At 51.3% G+C, this 12,451-nt stretch overlaps 1 protein-coding gene and 1 long non-coding RNA gene across 10 annotated transcripts in view; one reads left to right on the forward strand and one right to left on the reverse strand.

The window, feature by feature from the left end:
- The window catches only part of MICAL3 (microtubule associated monooxygenase, calponin and LIM domain containing 3), a 197,410-nt gene extending 189,489 nt beyond the window's left edge, over nt 1-7,921 (forward strand). For 5 of the 9 annotated variants that reach the window (XM_059184303.1, XM_059184307.1, XM_059184308.1 and 2 more), the window contains 4 exons: nt 1,647-1,712; nt 4,193-4,292; nt 4,475-4,548; nt 4,646-7,921. In XM_059184303.1, coding sequence (XP_059040286.1) covers nt 1,647-1,712; nt 4,193-4,292; nt 4,475-4,548; nt 4,646-4,830 — 425 coding nt within the window. In that variant the 3' untranslated portion in view covers nt 4,831-7,921. The remainder of the gene's footprint in view (nt 1-1,646; nt 1,713-4,192; nt 4,293-4,474; nt 4,549-4,645) is intronic. The other 4 variants (XM_059184304.1, XM_059184305.1, XM_059184306.1 and 1 more) reach the window with 1 other exon arrangement.
- Nucleotides 140-4,193, reverse strand: LOC131838341 (uncharacterized). The gene is made up of 4 exons (XR_009356567.1): nt 3,907-4,193; nt 1,012-1,121; nt 645-766; nt 140-407 (listed from the first exon to the last, which is right to left on the reverse strand). It is a non-coding gene; the product is annotated as an uncharacterized LOC131838341 (long non-coding RNA).
- Nucleotides 7,922-12,451: the final 4,530 nt, after the last annotated feature.

Genomic DNA, 12,451 nt, shown 5'->3' on the forward strand with positions numbered 1-12,451 from the left:
CACCATTCCACCCCACACCAGTCTATCTGCATAACACCAGTACCAGGAAGCCACAGACATTGTTCATCGCCATTGTCTTAGTTGTCCAGGTGTTCTGAGCGCCATAGAGTCTACACTTTGAAACAAGGAAGGTTGGATATGGATCAGCCCTGAGCAGAGAAAGGAGCCCTTCTCCCTTCCCCTAGCCACATTTGTTTAGAACCCTGGATGTGATCAACATTGTAGACATGCATGCACACCCACAAACAAGTCTCTGGCTTTAGTTTTGAAGTTTTACCCGACACCAGATTCACTGTTCACAAAGCACTATGAGGAAGGGTTAAAAAGAAAGGGAAAATGTGGTACCTGCGTTTGCAAAGCAGAAGGGCTCCTTGGCCAGTAGGTTGTCTATTGGGCCTTCCTGTTGACTGAAACAGAGCTATTTCTTAAACTCTGCTTCAATCCTAAAACCACCCCTGCTCTCTCCAGTCCTGAGGCCATTTCTCTGAGCCTGTGTCTCCTGTGTGCCCTGGTGGTTCTGTGATGGTCCCTTGCTGGGCTCCTCCCCTTCTCCCTCTCCCTGAGTAACTGTCAGGTCTCCCTCAGTCCTAGGCATGTCTCTCTGCGCCCTGTCTTCTCTCAGTTGCCCCGTCCATGACTCTTACCAGCATTGTTACTGTGAGTTTTCGATATGTCCTGTCAGCTCACCCCCTTTGGTTTTCCAGTCCAAAGTGTGACAGCCTTCCCCCAGCTGTGCTATTGGAGATTTCTGGAGATTCTGGAGATTCTGGAGATGGAGGGGCAGAAGAAAAGAGGGTGGTTGGCTCTCCCTGGTACATGGTGGGGGGATATGATGCGGACCAGGGGAAGTCGTTTCTGTGTGGATATGTTTCCCTCAATTTGTCCTGGCTCAGAATTCACAGCACTGTAGAGTGGGCCCTGGAAGCCTTCCCCAGATGAGGCACTACCTCCATAGACTCAGAGCTGCTTTCTGGGGGCCTGGTAATCTAGTGGTGGCAGACCCCTCCTCACCTGTTACATTCTCCAAGGCCAGTTGTATGTGGAGCGCAATGCGTCTATGGTGACATCGTAGAATGTTTCACACGGGTTTGGTTGGTGACATGAAATTATCACCGGCAAACCTAGGAGCAGTGTTGGGCACAGATTTAATCATGGACTCTTCCACAGAGGTAGGCTGACCAGTCCCAGGGGCTTTGGGCATTTTTGAGGAGGGAACCCAACACCCAAAACCCAAAGGCTACCATATGATGGTATCCCAATGTCTCCACCCTCACAGTAAGGAACAGAGGAAGAAGGAGCAACCCACTCAACCCCAGAGCCTCCCACCATTGCCAGGAAGCACATGCATTCTTTTTTTAAGCCACACACCTGATGCCTGGGTCTGCCCTTGTTCAGTTTCCATGCTGAAAAAAGGACTTAATTCATTTGTAGACTTTGTTTCCCTTGTTTCTGCTTTTCCATTTCTTGTATTTTTTTTCTTTTCCTCCTGTTGTTCCTTTCTCACTTCTTATGCTTTTTGTCCTCTGCTTGTTTTTTATTTCACCTTCTCCCTGTCCCTCTCCACTTCCAAACTCCTCTTCCTCCTCTTCCTTTTTGTCTTTCTTCGTCTCCTTCTCCTCCTTTTCCTTGTTTGGTCCTTTTTGAAGTTGAGCCCAGTGGCGGGACTCCACGGCGTAGACCTCTCTCCTTCTGCCCTTGCTGTGTCCAGGAAGGTAACGTAACTCCCCCAACCTCATCCCCACTGCCTCTCAGCGGTCATAGCAACACTAGCCAAACAGGGACCCAAAACCCAGCTATTTCTCTTTTTCTCTGACACTCGATAGCCTTGTTACAAAATTCCATGAGTATGTGGCAGTTTCTTACAAGGTACAGTATCCCTTTGACTGTCTTGGGGAGGACTGGGGTACAGAGGGAAACCAGAGAGCCTCCAGGTACTGGCCTTTCAGGCTATAGCTGAAGCATCCCATGATGTTGTGCCACCATTCATGGTGGGACTTCTCAGACTCAAATCGAGCAGATAGAGGGGACACACGGGTGAGGAACCTCCTACCTGTGTGGCAGAGATTTGTATCGGTGGAGTCGAGGAATACTGTCCTTACAAAGACTGGTCTACAAATGCCCCCAAGTTCTTTTCCCAAAAACAACAAAAACAAACAAACAAAACCACTAAATGCAAACTTTTCTACCCTGTGTCTTGCTGAGTGTGTGTGTGTATTTTCTTTTTAAGTTTGTCTGATTTAAAGTCTGTTGTGGTGATAAGATTGTTGTTGAAAAGGCATGTGGGAAGGGGAAAGGGGAGTGTGGTCGTGACTAACCCTTGCTAACCTCTTAACCCTGCTCTTCATGGCGCTCACATTTGACTTTCACCCACCCCGCCATATACCTTTGCTCATCAGCTGTGAACAGTCTCTACCATAGCTCATGAGCAGTGTTCAGATGTCTCCCAGTGGAATTTTTGTCCCTGCTCATGGGGAGGCGGGAAGGAGGGAGAGACTTCCCAGTGCATTCCCAGCTTGCCGCACTGGACAGCTTGCATGCCTCAGGGCTCCATCTTCCATGCCATGTGGGCACACTGTGCAGAGACGCTCAGAAAGGAATGCATGGAACTGAGCTGTGGGCTGCTCTGAAAGCCAAAGGACCAAGTCTATTGGGTCGGGTAAGGAGAACTTGTGTCCCCAGACACTCCAGCACTCCACAGAGGCAGGCTCGGCTGGTCAGGAGGGAGTTTCTGCCTTGCAGAGTAGGACTCAGGGACAGGCCTCCACCTTGGGAGCACAGCCACACGTGTACCTGGGCTCTGCATACACTAACCCCCGCTTGTGTGAGTGCTATTCGTTTCTGCCTCTCCAGAATGTGGCCCCATTGAAAGACTAACTGGCTTGGGCCTCCTGCGTGTCAAGCAAACAACACAGCAGAGAGTTGTCTTTGAACAGTGTGCAAGGAAGTCAGGTGGGAAGAATATAGGAAAACAGTGAGTAAGGAGCTTGACAGAGGAGCGTTGTCCCACCTGAGGGTGTATTCCATATGTTTCTGGGTCTGGTCTTAACAGGATAGGACATCCACCCAAGTGAGTCATAAAACGGAAGGCACTTGGAAAGATCTCCCAGTCCAGTGCCTCTTAACCTGGGACCCACAGGGGAACTTCAGGGAGCCCACGAACACCCTGAAGTTCTGTATAAAATTGTTGGACATGTAGACATGTATTTTTCTAGGAAGAGTGTCCCTGGATTTCCTGAGATTCCCAGAATGGTTTGAAATCCAAAAATATTGAAGACCACTGATAGAGTCTGTCTTTTGCTTTAGGCAGGACCACACTATTGCCGTGAGTTTCTTTGTGTTCCAAGGAAAAGGAGTTTGTTCTCTCCTTGGGTGGTCTGATTCCTTGGAAAGTTCTTCCTACTGTTCTGCTGCCTCAGTTAAGCCCCACAGGGTCAGGCTGCCACTGATGGAGATGGAGTTTTCAGCTATGTGTGAGTGCAGAGCACTAGCCCCAGAAACTGCTGGGTCAGAGCAGAGGGCACTGCCTGATTTCCTAGTGGCTGTTCTCTCTGCCCTTGGTGAGAAGCCTGACAGCCATCCTGGGAGGTACTACTGCATTTACCATGCAGGATTCCTCAGGGGAGCGTTTGTCAGGAAGCCCAATAAAGCCACAATTTGAGAAAAGCCATCTCCCTAACCAGGAACTAAAGAAACAGGCAGACATCAGTACCAGTGGCCCAGACAGGGGCAGGAGCTGGGTCAGTGAGGGTACTTTCAAAGGAGGGGTAAGTGCAGTTTATAAACTTGCATTTGCCTGGTTCACGAGACTGCTTTTCTTAAAGCAGATCTAGTACCCAGCTAGTACCATACAGATAGGAAATGAGTGGGGAAAAAGGGTAAAGAGAGGACAAAGCACTTCAGACCTACCAAGAGCAATCCATTGAGCAGGAGGGGTCCAGACAGGCTGGAATCAGGTTCCTGGGGGGGTGTGGGCTGGGCCTGGGAAGGAGAGGTGGAGAGCACAGACTCTATTAGACTCTGGGGCACCGCGCCCCCCTTCCATGGCTGTAGGCAAACTTTGGACCTGGCTTGGGAGTGTTCCGGCAGCATCCTGTTCGGCTCTCTTTGCACATTTGCCCCTGTGTGATGACTCCTGCCGGCCGGGGAAGACGGCAGACGCTTGCTGCACCTGACGCACCCTCTCTCTTGGCAGGCATGGGCAAGAAAGATGACCCCAAGCTGATGCAGGAGTGGTTCAAGTTGGTGCAAGAGAAAAATGCCATGGTGCGCTATGAGTCGGAGTTGATGATCTTGTGAGTAGCCTTTGGGTGGGGACCCAGCCAAGGGGGGCCATCAGCTCAGCCCCTGTCACAGCAGGAGTGCAGCTTCTTCCTAATTTAGGGGATGAGGAGATATGGCCCCCAAGTCAACGTGCTTATCTCCTTCTCTCCTCTCCTCCTCTCCTCTCCCGCCCCCCTCCCTTCCCCAATGCCAGTGCCCGGGAGCTGGAACTGGAAGACCGGCAGAGCCGACTGCAGCAGGAACTACGGGAGCGGATGGCAGTGGAAGGTAAGCGGGGAGCAGGACTCGGGACCACCGGGGAAAGCTGGGTGTGGGCCTGCTGCCTCCTGGCCCTAGAGACCTAATGTCTTTGGCCACTGCCCAGATCACCTGAAAACTGAGGAGGAGTTGTCAGAGGAGAAGAAGATCTTGAACGAGATGCTGGAGGTGGTGGAACAGAGAGATGCCCTCGTGGCCCTGCTCGAGGAGCAGCGACTCCGGGAAAAAGAAGAGGACAAGGACCTGGAAGCCGTCATGTTGTCCAAGGGCTTCAGCCTGAACTGGTCCTGAGCTCCAGCTGTGCTCCGGCTGGCTGGTCTGTGGCATCCACCTGACCCAGGCTGGGTTCTTCCAAACCACCCAGATGAAAGATCTCTCAGAAGGCCTGGCACCTCCTGGGAGTTTACATGCAAATGTCTATGTGCCTCTTGAAAAGTGGGTCAAGGTCTATGCTCTGGGGAACCCCAGTTGAAGATGATTATCTGAGGTGACTCAGCCTCCTTGGAAGGGGCCCACCCTGACTCCCTGCTCCAGTGAGAGAGAGGAATATTTGACACGTGAAGTGGGAATAAAGAAAACCTGCCTGCTCCCCGAGGCTCCACAGTGGCTGGTGCTCCTCCTTCTACAAGAAGAGACAAGAGAAGAAATCTGCTCGCTGTCTGTCAAAACCACAGCCACCAGAGTGCACCTCCACGGAGCGGAAGGGACGGCAATCTTCTTCATGCTTCCTGAAGCACCACCAAAGAAATGAAGAGGACACCCCGATGACGGGGACAAGATGGGAAGCAAGCCCGGGGAGGGGGGCAGTGGCCCTCAGGTGACCACCTACCCCAGCATCACAGGGGAAGCTGGAGATGGGCTGGCTCCGGAATTCATGTTGCAAGTAAGGAGGACCCAGGAGGGGTCTGCCCCCCGGCCCCCTGCACCGCACACTGGACCCCTCATGGCCAGATGCCCCAGGCCTCTCTCTGGCTTTGACCTGAGAGGCCTGTGGACTACTGCATTCTGCTTTGAATTCACAACAATTTTCACACTGGAAAATACTGATTTGGGGGGACAGGATGAGGCCCTGCATTTCTAGCCCCCAGTTGACAGACAGGCGTCATTACCGTTCAGCGCCTCACGTCGGGGTAGGAGATTATCTTTTTCCCTGACATTTTTCCTGTGTTTGCACATTGAGATGAAGCTGTCAGCCTAGCAAGATGCTCAGCCGCTTCGGACCCTTTTTGTCAATTAACTTATTTTTTTAATACTTGAAAAGAAGTAACTTCCTTTTTATATCTTTACTAGAGACACTGATCACTTGGCACCCGGTGTGGGAGTGACGGATGTGTCTGCCGCGTCCACCTACATGGTCCCATCCCGACCTGACTGAACACTGTCCCAGCCGTCTATTTATTAGCCTTCTTCAGAGTGTCACTGACCCAGTTGGCATCAGGGAGCAGCTGAGACCCCTGCGTGGGTTCTTGCTCCTAGCTCTCCTGTCCCCTCCTATACTGGGTGTCCACCCCTCCTCCTCCACCCAGCCCACCCTCACTGTGGTACCAAACTTCGTGTCTGCACCACTCATTTGTCTAAGGGTACATTTCAGCACTGTTGGAGGCCAGGCCAAAGGGCACAGATGCCACTCGCCTCTTCCTGTTGACCCTGGCTCTGAAGAACCCACTTTTTTTTCTCCGTTTTAGTGCCAGGGTTTCACCTCCCCTCAGCACATTTATTATGAAAGGTGAGCCCTTTTCCAGGCTGGCAGTGTATGCCAGGACCTTGTAATCCATCTGGCTGCTGAGAATTCCCTCAGCCCAGCCTCATAGCCAACCAGACAGAGATGCAGATGTTGGAATTGAGGTTGGTCTCTCACAGTTGACTCCACCCCAAACCTCCTGTGTAACCCTATCTTCATGGAAGGCCAGGGATAATGAACACCATGGAACTGGCTCCTTGAGTCAAACTGCTCATTTCTCATAGTTGAGCCAGAGACCGACATCATCCGGCTAGCTCACAGAGCCACAGTGGGGAAGACCTGGTGACTGACAGGCAGTCAGCCCAGGGAGGGTTCCTGCTTGGGCGGGGCCATTCTGGAAGGGGCCTCTGGTGGACTTCTGGTGGAGAGGGGCTGGTGGAGGGCGAACAGAGGCCTGGCAGCTCTTCAGGGCAGCCTAGATCAGGTGTCTGCGCCAACCTTGGCACTTCCATGGGAGCCCCACCATGCCTCAACTTGAACCTTCATTCCTAGTACAAAGGAGCAGAGAACCTGTCTCACTCTTCACTTTGTCCAAAAGCTGCCATGGCTCTCCTGTGGAAACGCAGGAGGGGTGCTGCTAGCAACCGTCACAGCTCTGACTCCTTCGCTTCCTGTTTTCCGATGAGGTGGAGTGTCCACAATTATTCTTATTCTTAACAAGGCAAGAGGAGGGTGTTCTAGATTCTTCCTTTAAACCTCAGCCTTCCGGTAAAATTGAACTTGAGACAGGACTTTCATCGCCTGTGTGGCCTTGTCCCTAACCCTCTTCGTCTCCTGAATGCCACCGGAACTGGACCAGCCCCCCAAAGAGCCGCCTCCATCCCTCGAGGCTTTTGCAAACCCCAGAACAAGGCAGTGCTGTGCCAAGTGGCGGCTACAGGATGGGGCCGCAGGGAGATGCTGTTAGTGGCCTCATGTGGTGGGAATGCCACATGGGACCGTGCGCCCCACTGCCGGCCGGGACGGTTAGCCTCTTAACACTACTGCATTCCTGTGAAGCACACCCAGTGACCTGCGATTACTAGAAAGGGGACTGAAGACCTTCCAGAGAAGCTTCTAAAATCCACAAGCCTCCAACATGTGCCCTAGTTCTCCGCTCTCCACAGTGTTCCTTCCAGCTCTTGCAGCACACCTTTCCTTTAAAGCTCCCGTTTTATAACCACTAGTTTGCAGTTTATTTTAGAACCCTGGTGACATGCTGCATGAAATGTTTTCCAACTCTGGAAACGCATGCAGCTCCAGGCAACTGTTCTTCCCCAGACTGAAGTCCCCTTCAAGGCAGGGGATGCAGGAAATGAAATGCCAGAGTTTGAGTGAGCCCAAACACAAGGCCGATACGATGGGCAACCAGCTCCCCATCACCAGAGGGAAAGCAGCAGGCATCTCCATTCCTGAGTCTGTGGGCCTCTGTGTGGGGTTCTCACCCTGTTTGAGTGATGTCTTTGGGCTTTTGCCCCCAGAAACCATCTTCCAGTTGCTTTTGACCAGCAATGATAGGTTATTCTTTTTCATTTCAGAAGAGAAGAAATTTTTCAGTGGGGCAGGAGTTAGAGTTCAAAGGAAAACATTTGAAAGGTGGTAATAACCAAGCTGCAAAGGGGAATGGGCCGTTTTCTGCGCAATAAAAGTTTTTCAAAGAAATACAGAGTGTATTTCTTAAGTCATTTTACCAGACTTGGCCATGAGCCAGGATGTAGTTCCACATTCCAGCACCTGCCTTTTGCAGGTAGATGGTGTCCACTCAAGTCATTTAGATGTCTGGCACATGTATGAGTGTGTGTACAAGCTTGTTTAAAGAACACAACTCCATAGTATTGTGGCTCAGCCATCAACTGCTGTCATTTGAGAAAATGCATAAAACAACTTAGTGTCATAGACGCTGTTCTTCAGAACCAGGCCCCAGTTACCCTCTAAAAGAGAAGAAGCATGTTCTGTGAAAGCAAGAGTCTTCAAGTTGGTGTGGTCCTGTGCCCCTGGCAGCATTCCTTGCCAGTCCTGCTGCCACCCTGGCCTCTGTCCTTTGACACAGCTGACCAGGGAGCCCAGTGGCATGGGGTCAGCAGCCTCTGGGCCTTAATCATTTAGATGTGTCAGTGTCTACGAGGATATTCAGCATAGGGTCTTAGAGAGATGCTATCACCCTTCTTTGGACTGGAATCATCCCCAAGAGATTAAAGGGAACAATCCTGGCCAGCTCTTCTCTCTTGGCTACAAGAAGCCTCTTGGGTTTGTCTCCAAATGGAGACACATTCCAGCTCTTCCCCTCCCTTGGTGTGATGACTTTGTCATCGCCCAACAGCTAATCCCAAAGGCACATGTCTCCCTCTGGCGCAGTAACGGCAGCAGGGAGAGACAAAATGGCAATAAATGGGTGGAGGTGAGGGTTGTCCAGCCTAGAGCCAACTGCCATGGAAGCTGGTTCCCAGAGCCTTTCAGCTTTGCCAGCTATCTCTCTCTGACACAGACGTGGACATCTCAGGCAGAAAAGACAGAACTAGCTCAAGTGAACATTGTGTGGCTATGGTACATGCCATAGCCCTATGCCTTGGGGAAGGCTGGAGTTCAGTAGTCATCACCTGTGCTGATCTCAGTCACCTTTTGTTCCTCAGAGGGGCTTTGATTAGAGCTGGAAACAGGCAGGATTTGGCCACAGTTCACAGCAGCCCCAGGTGGCAGGAGATGATGATTGCTAGTTTTAGGCAGGTAACCAGAAAGACTGCCCAAGCCTCCACGCAAGTGCCACCGCAGAAGCACATCCTCTCTTTCCTTCCAAGAAACAACCAGGTCTTATTGCTCCGCAATCCCTCCTGAACCCTGAATCTTCCTGGTCCCTTCTTAGGAATCAGAGTGAAAAATGGCAAACGGAGAGAATGTGCCATTTTATTTGATGAGCTGGCCAGACTGGCCCTCTTTCGGAGAATCACCTTCTCCTGTTGGGTTACCTGCTCGGAAGATTCTCCGCCCCGCCCCGCCCCTCCCCCCCCAGCATTGCTCAGTGAAGAGGGTAAGAAAATCCTCTTAGCTGAGACATCAGCCCGGGGGACAGAGCTGCACCTCAGATGCTAAAACAAAGAGCCTGTTAAACCAGGTGCCCAGGGTCACACAGGCCTTTCATGGACACTCCCAGATGGATCTCCTGTCGCTGCCGAGCTTCACCAGGGAGCCTGGAGTCCTCACTTCTGTGGGTAGGCCCTGTGTGCCAGCTGCCTCTGCCTGGGAAGCCACCTGTTACCGAGACCTAAGTGGAAGAGGAGACAGTGTCCCACAGTGCACGCACGATTCACACGCACGTGCACACACACGAGCACCTTCCTTTTCATGGTCAGCATGGCCTTTCTGAACCAGAGTGGACATCTGGCTCTAAAGAAGGCTGGATTTAAGCCTTTGAACCCAGAAAGGACTAGCCTGGAGCATGAAAGACCTCGGTTTCATGGGCCGGTCTCTGAAGTAGGCAGGTGGAGCATTCCACCAGACCCAGGGGAAGGGGCGTTTGGAGTCCCCAGTGCAGGTGTGGCGCTGCCTCACACAGCTTGTGAGATGAGAAGGAGGTTGCTGGTGTCTGTCCACACGTGAGAGAGCGGTAAGGAAAGGGAGTTAGACAAGATTAAGGTTAGCATTCAGACATGAGACTCGTTCCTGTCTCTTCTCTGACTTCAGAGGAAGCCTGAGGCTTATCATTTAACTGGTGGGTCCTCCCTCCTTGTTAACCAGCCCACAGGATCCATGGGAGGGCAAAACATTGAAGGGTTTGAGATTCTTGAATCAGGGCTTTTGTAGATGGACAGACGCCTTTCTTGATAGTAACTAATATTGAAGGAAGGCAGTCCCAGCTCCTCTAGGGGCTGTCTCCTTCCTACCCAAGTTCATCTCACATCTATCTGGTGAGCCAACAGAGTTGTGCGTTTATTTTTAGTTACTTAGAATGCTGGGCTGAACCTTCTGTTTGCTCTCAGGAACTTATCTTACACAGTACAGTTGCTATAGACAGGCAATGTTCACAGAACCTTCAGCTGGGCCACTGAGGGGTGCTCGCCTGAGGCTGGACAATGCTGAGCCTGAGTCAGCACTCAGTGCCTTACTGGGAACAAACCAGCACTCTCAGCTCAGGGGGACACCCTGCCTTTTCCCTCCTGCCTCCTACAGCCACCAGCCACCTCCACCTCCACCTTCATCTTAAGGTAGCTCCACCAAACCTACTCTCCCCGCAAGGGCTCCAGGGGACATGTCGTGGGTCCCTGGTCTTCCAGAGTCATTATCAAGGATAAGGAATTCATCCAGGTAAAGGCTAGGTTATGTTAGTGTTACAATGCTGATTGAGAGCCAAAAGAACAAGGGTTCATTCATACATGACCAGAGGCAGCTGGCACACCAAGCAATGAGAAAGTGAATGTTTCTTAGCAAAAAGGCCCGGCAGAATACTCAAGTTTAGGCACTGTGGCCTTCAGGTTGTCTCCCCAAGAGCTTGAATGCCAGGTCTTACCTGTGGGAAAAAAACACAAGCAGCACCTAACAGCCAACAGTCCCCTTTCCCCAGCTGCATTTTATTTAACAGTTTTTTAAAATCTGTATTTAAAGAATTAAGTACCATTTTTAAAATGTAACCAGGGCCAGACTTACTTGGTGCCATCCTCCCTATTCGGACAGAATACTGTTTCTGGCCCTAGTAATTAATGTCTCAAGTCTTCATCACCTGTTAAGGTCACCTATAAAAATCTGGGTGGAGAAGGCCATGCCTGAGGCTGAAGGATGCTGGCCTTGGGTCAGCATTTGGTGCCTTATACCCGTGGGGAAAAACCAGCACTCAACTTGGGGAGACCCCCTCTTTTCCCTAATGCCTCATCTACAGCCCAGGGGATCAGAGTTGGTAGAGCCTTAACTCACCCCAGAGTGAGTGTCTCTTCTGAGTGAATCACCCCACCATGGCCTGGGCCCCTGTTCCTGGAAGATGCAGAGAGCAGACCCAGGACCCTGCCAAGTTTTCCTATGGGAAGATACTTGGAAGAAGCATCAAGAAAAGACAAGTCTTCTGCAACACCGTGCCGGAGGAAAGTGGGGAGAGGGGTGTGCCCACCGCACTGACTGCAGGGCTTGACGTCGATGTGTACACTGAGTTCAGGCCTCTGTGTGTGAAGAGCCATGCCCACCTTGTTCATGAAGTTTAGAGTCTTGAGTGGGAAGGAACGAGGGAAACAAGTAGTAACTTTTCTTCAGTTTTGTGTAGGGGAGTGCACATTTACCCTCCAGCTGTTTGCACTCCTGTGGCCAACAACCAAAATAAAGTCAGTCATTGTTTTTTTCTTTTGTGTGGAAGAGGATCATTTCTTCCCTCCTTGAGGTGCCCCCCTCCTAGCCTGTCCTTTGGCGGGGTTCGTATTTATGGGGGTGGGGTGGAGGGAGGGCGGTGAGCTGTGTTGCTGCTTGTTCCTCCTATCTCCTCCCACTCATCCCCACCTTCCACCCCACCCCATCCCGCTCCAGTCTTTCTACCTGCCCCCCACAATTTTGTTTGGATTGGAAAAAAAAACAGGAGAATATTCCTGCCTCTCTTTCCCTTGATCTTACTATGTATCTTGAAAGAAAAGAGCAAACAGAAAAATTGTCTTTCTGCCCTAGCTGAGGATCGCACTTGCCCCTCCCCGCCCCCCAACATCTGCTTTCTCATCTCTGGGTGAGCATGGGAAGTTTTGCTGAAGCACAGTGGTGGGGGGGGGTGCCTAATGGAGAAAGGGTACCTTTGCTGTTGGAGAAGGTAGGATGGGAGGGGTCTTAAGGGCAATAAAAAGAAGACATGGCTTCAAAACCTAGCTCCATGATCAGGAAACTAGGAACCTGATGAAGGAGAAGGGCATCGGTGGGTTGACCCTGGAGGAGGCCTTAATCAGCAGAATGAATTGGATGGCACTGAAGGGGAGGGTGCCTATTGGCCTCTCCAGGGTGGGCAGCCTGGCAGCCTGGTCCCCTTGCCTACCCAGCCTGGGGAGTACGTACATTCTGCTCCTACCTAGGCCAGGGGCACCTGGCTGACTCAGTGGAGCGTGCAGTTCTTGATCCTGAGGTTGTAAGTTCAAGCCCCACATTGGATATAGGGATTACTTAAAAATAAAATATTAAACTAAAAAAAAAACAAAAAAATTTGAAGTCAGTGAAGAACTTCTTGTATAAAGCAAGTGG

This window comes from Mustela lutreola, chromosome 8, assembly GCF_030435805.1.
Source record: "Mustela lutreola isolate mMusLut2 chromosome 8, mMusLut2.pri, whole genome shotgun sequence".
NCBI classification, from domain to species: domain Eukaryota; kingdom Metazoa; phylum Chordata; class Mammalia; order Carnivora; family Mustelidae; genus Mustela; species Mustela lutreola.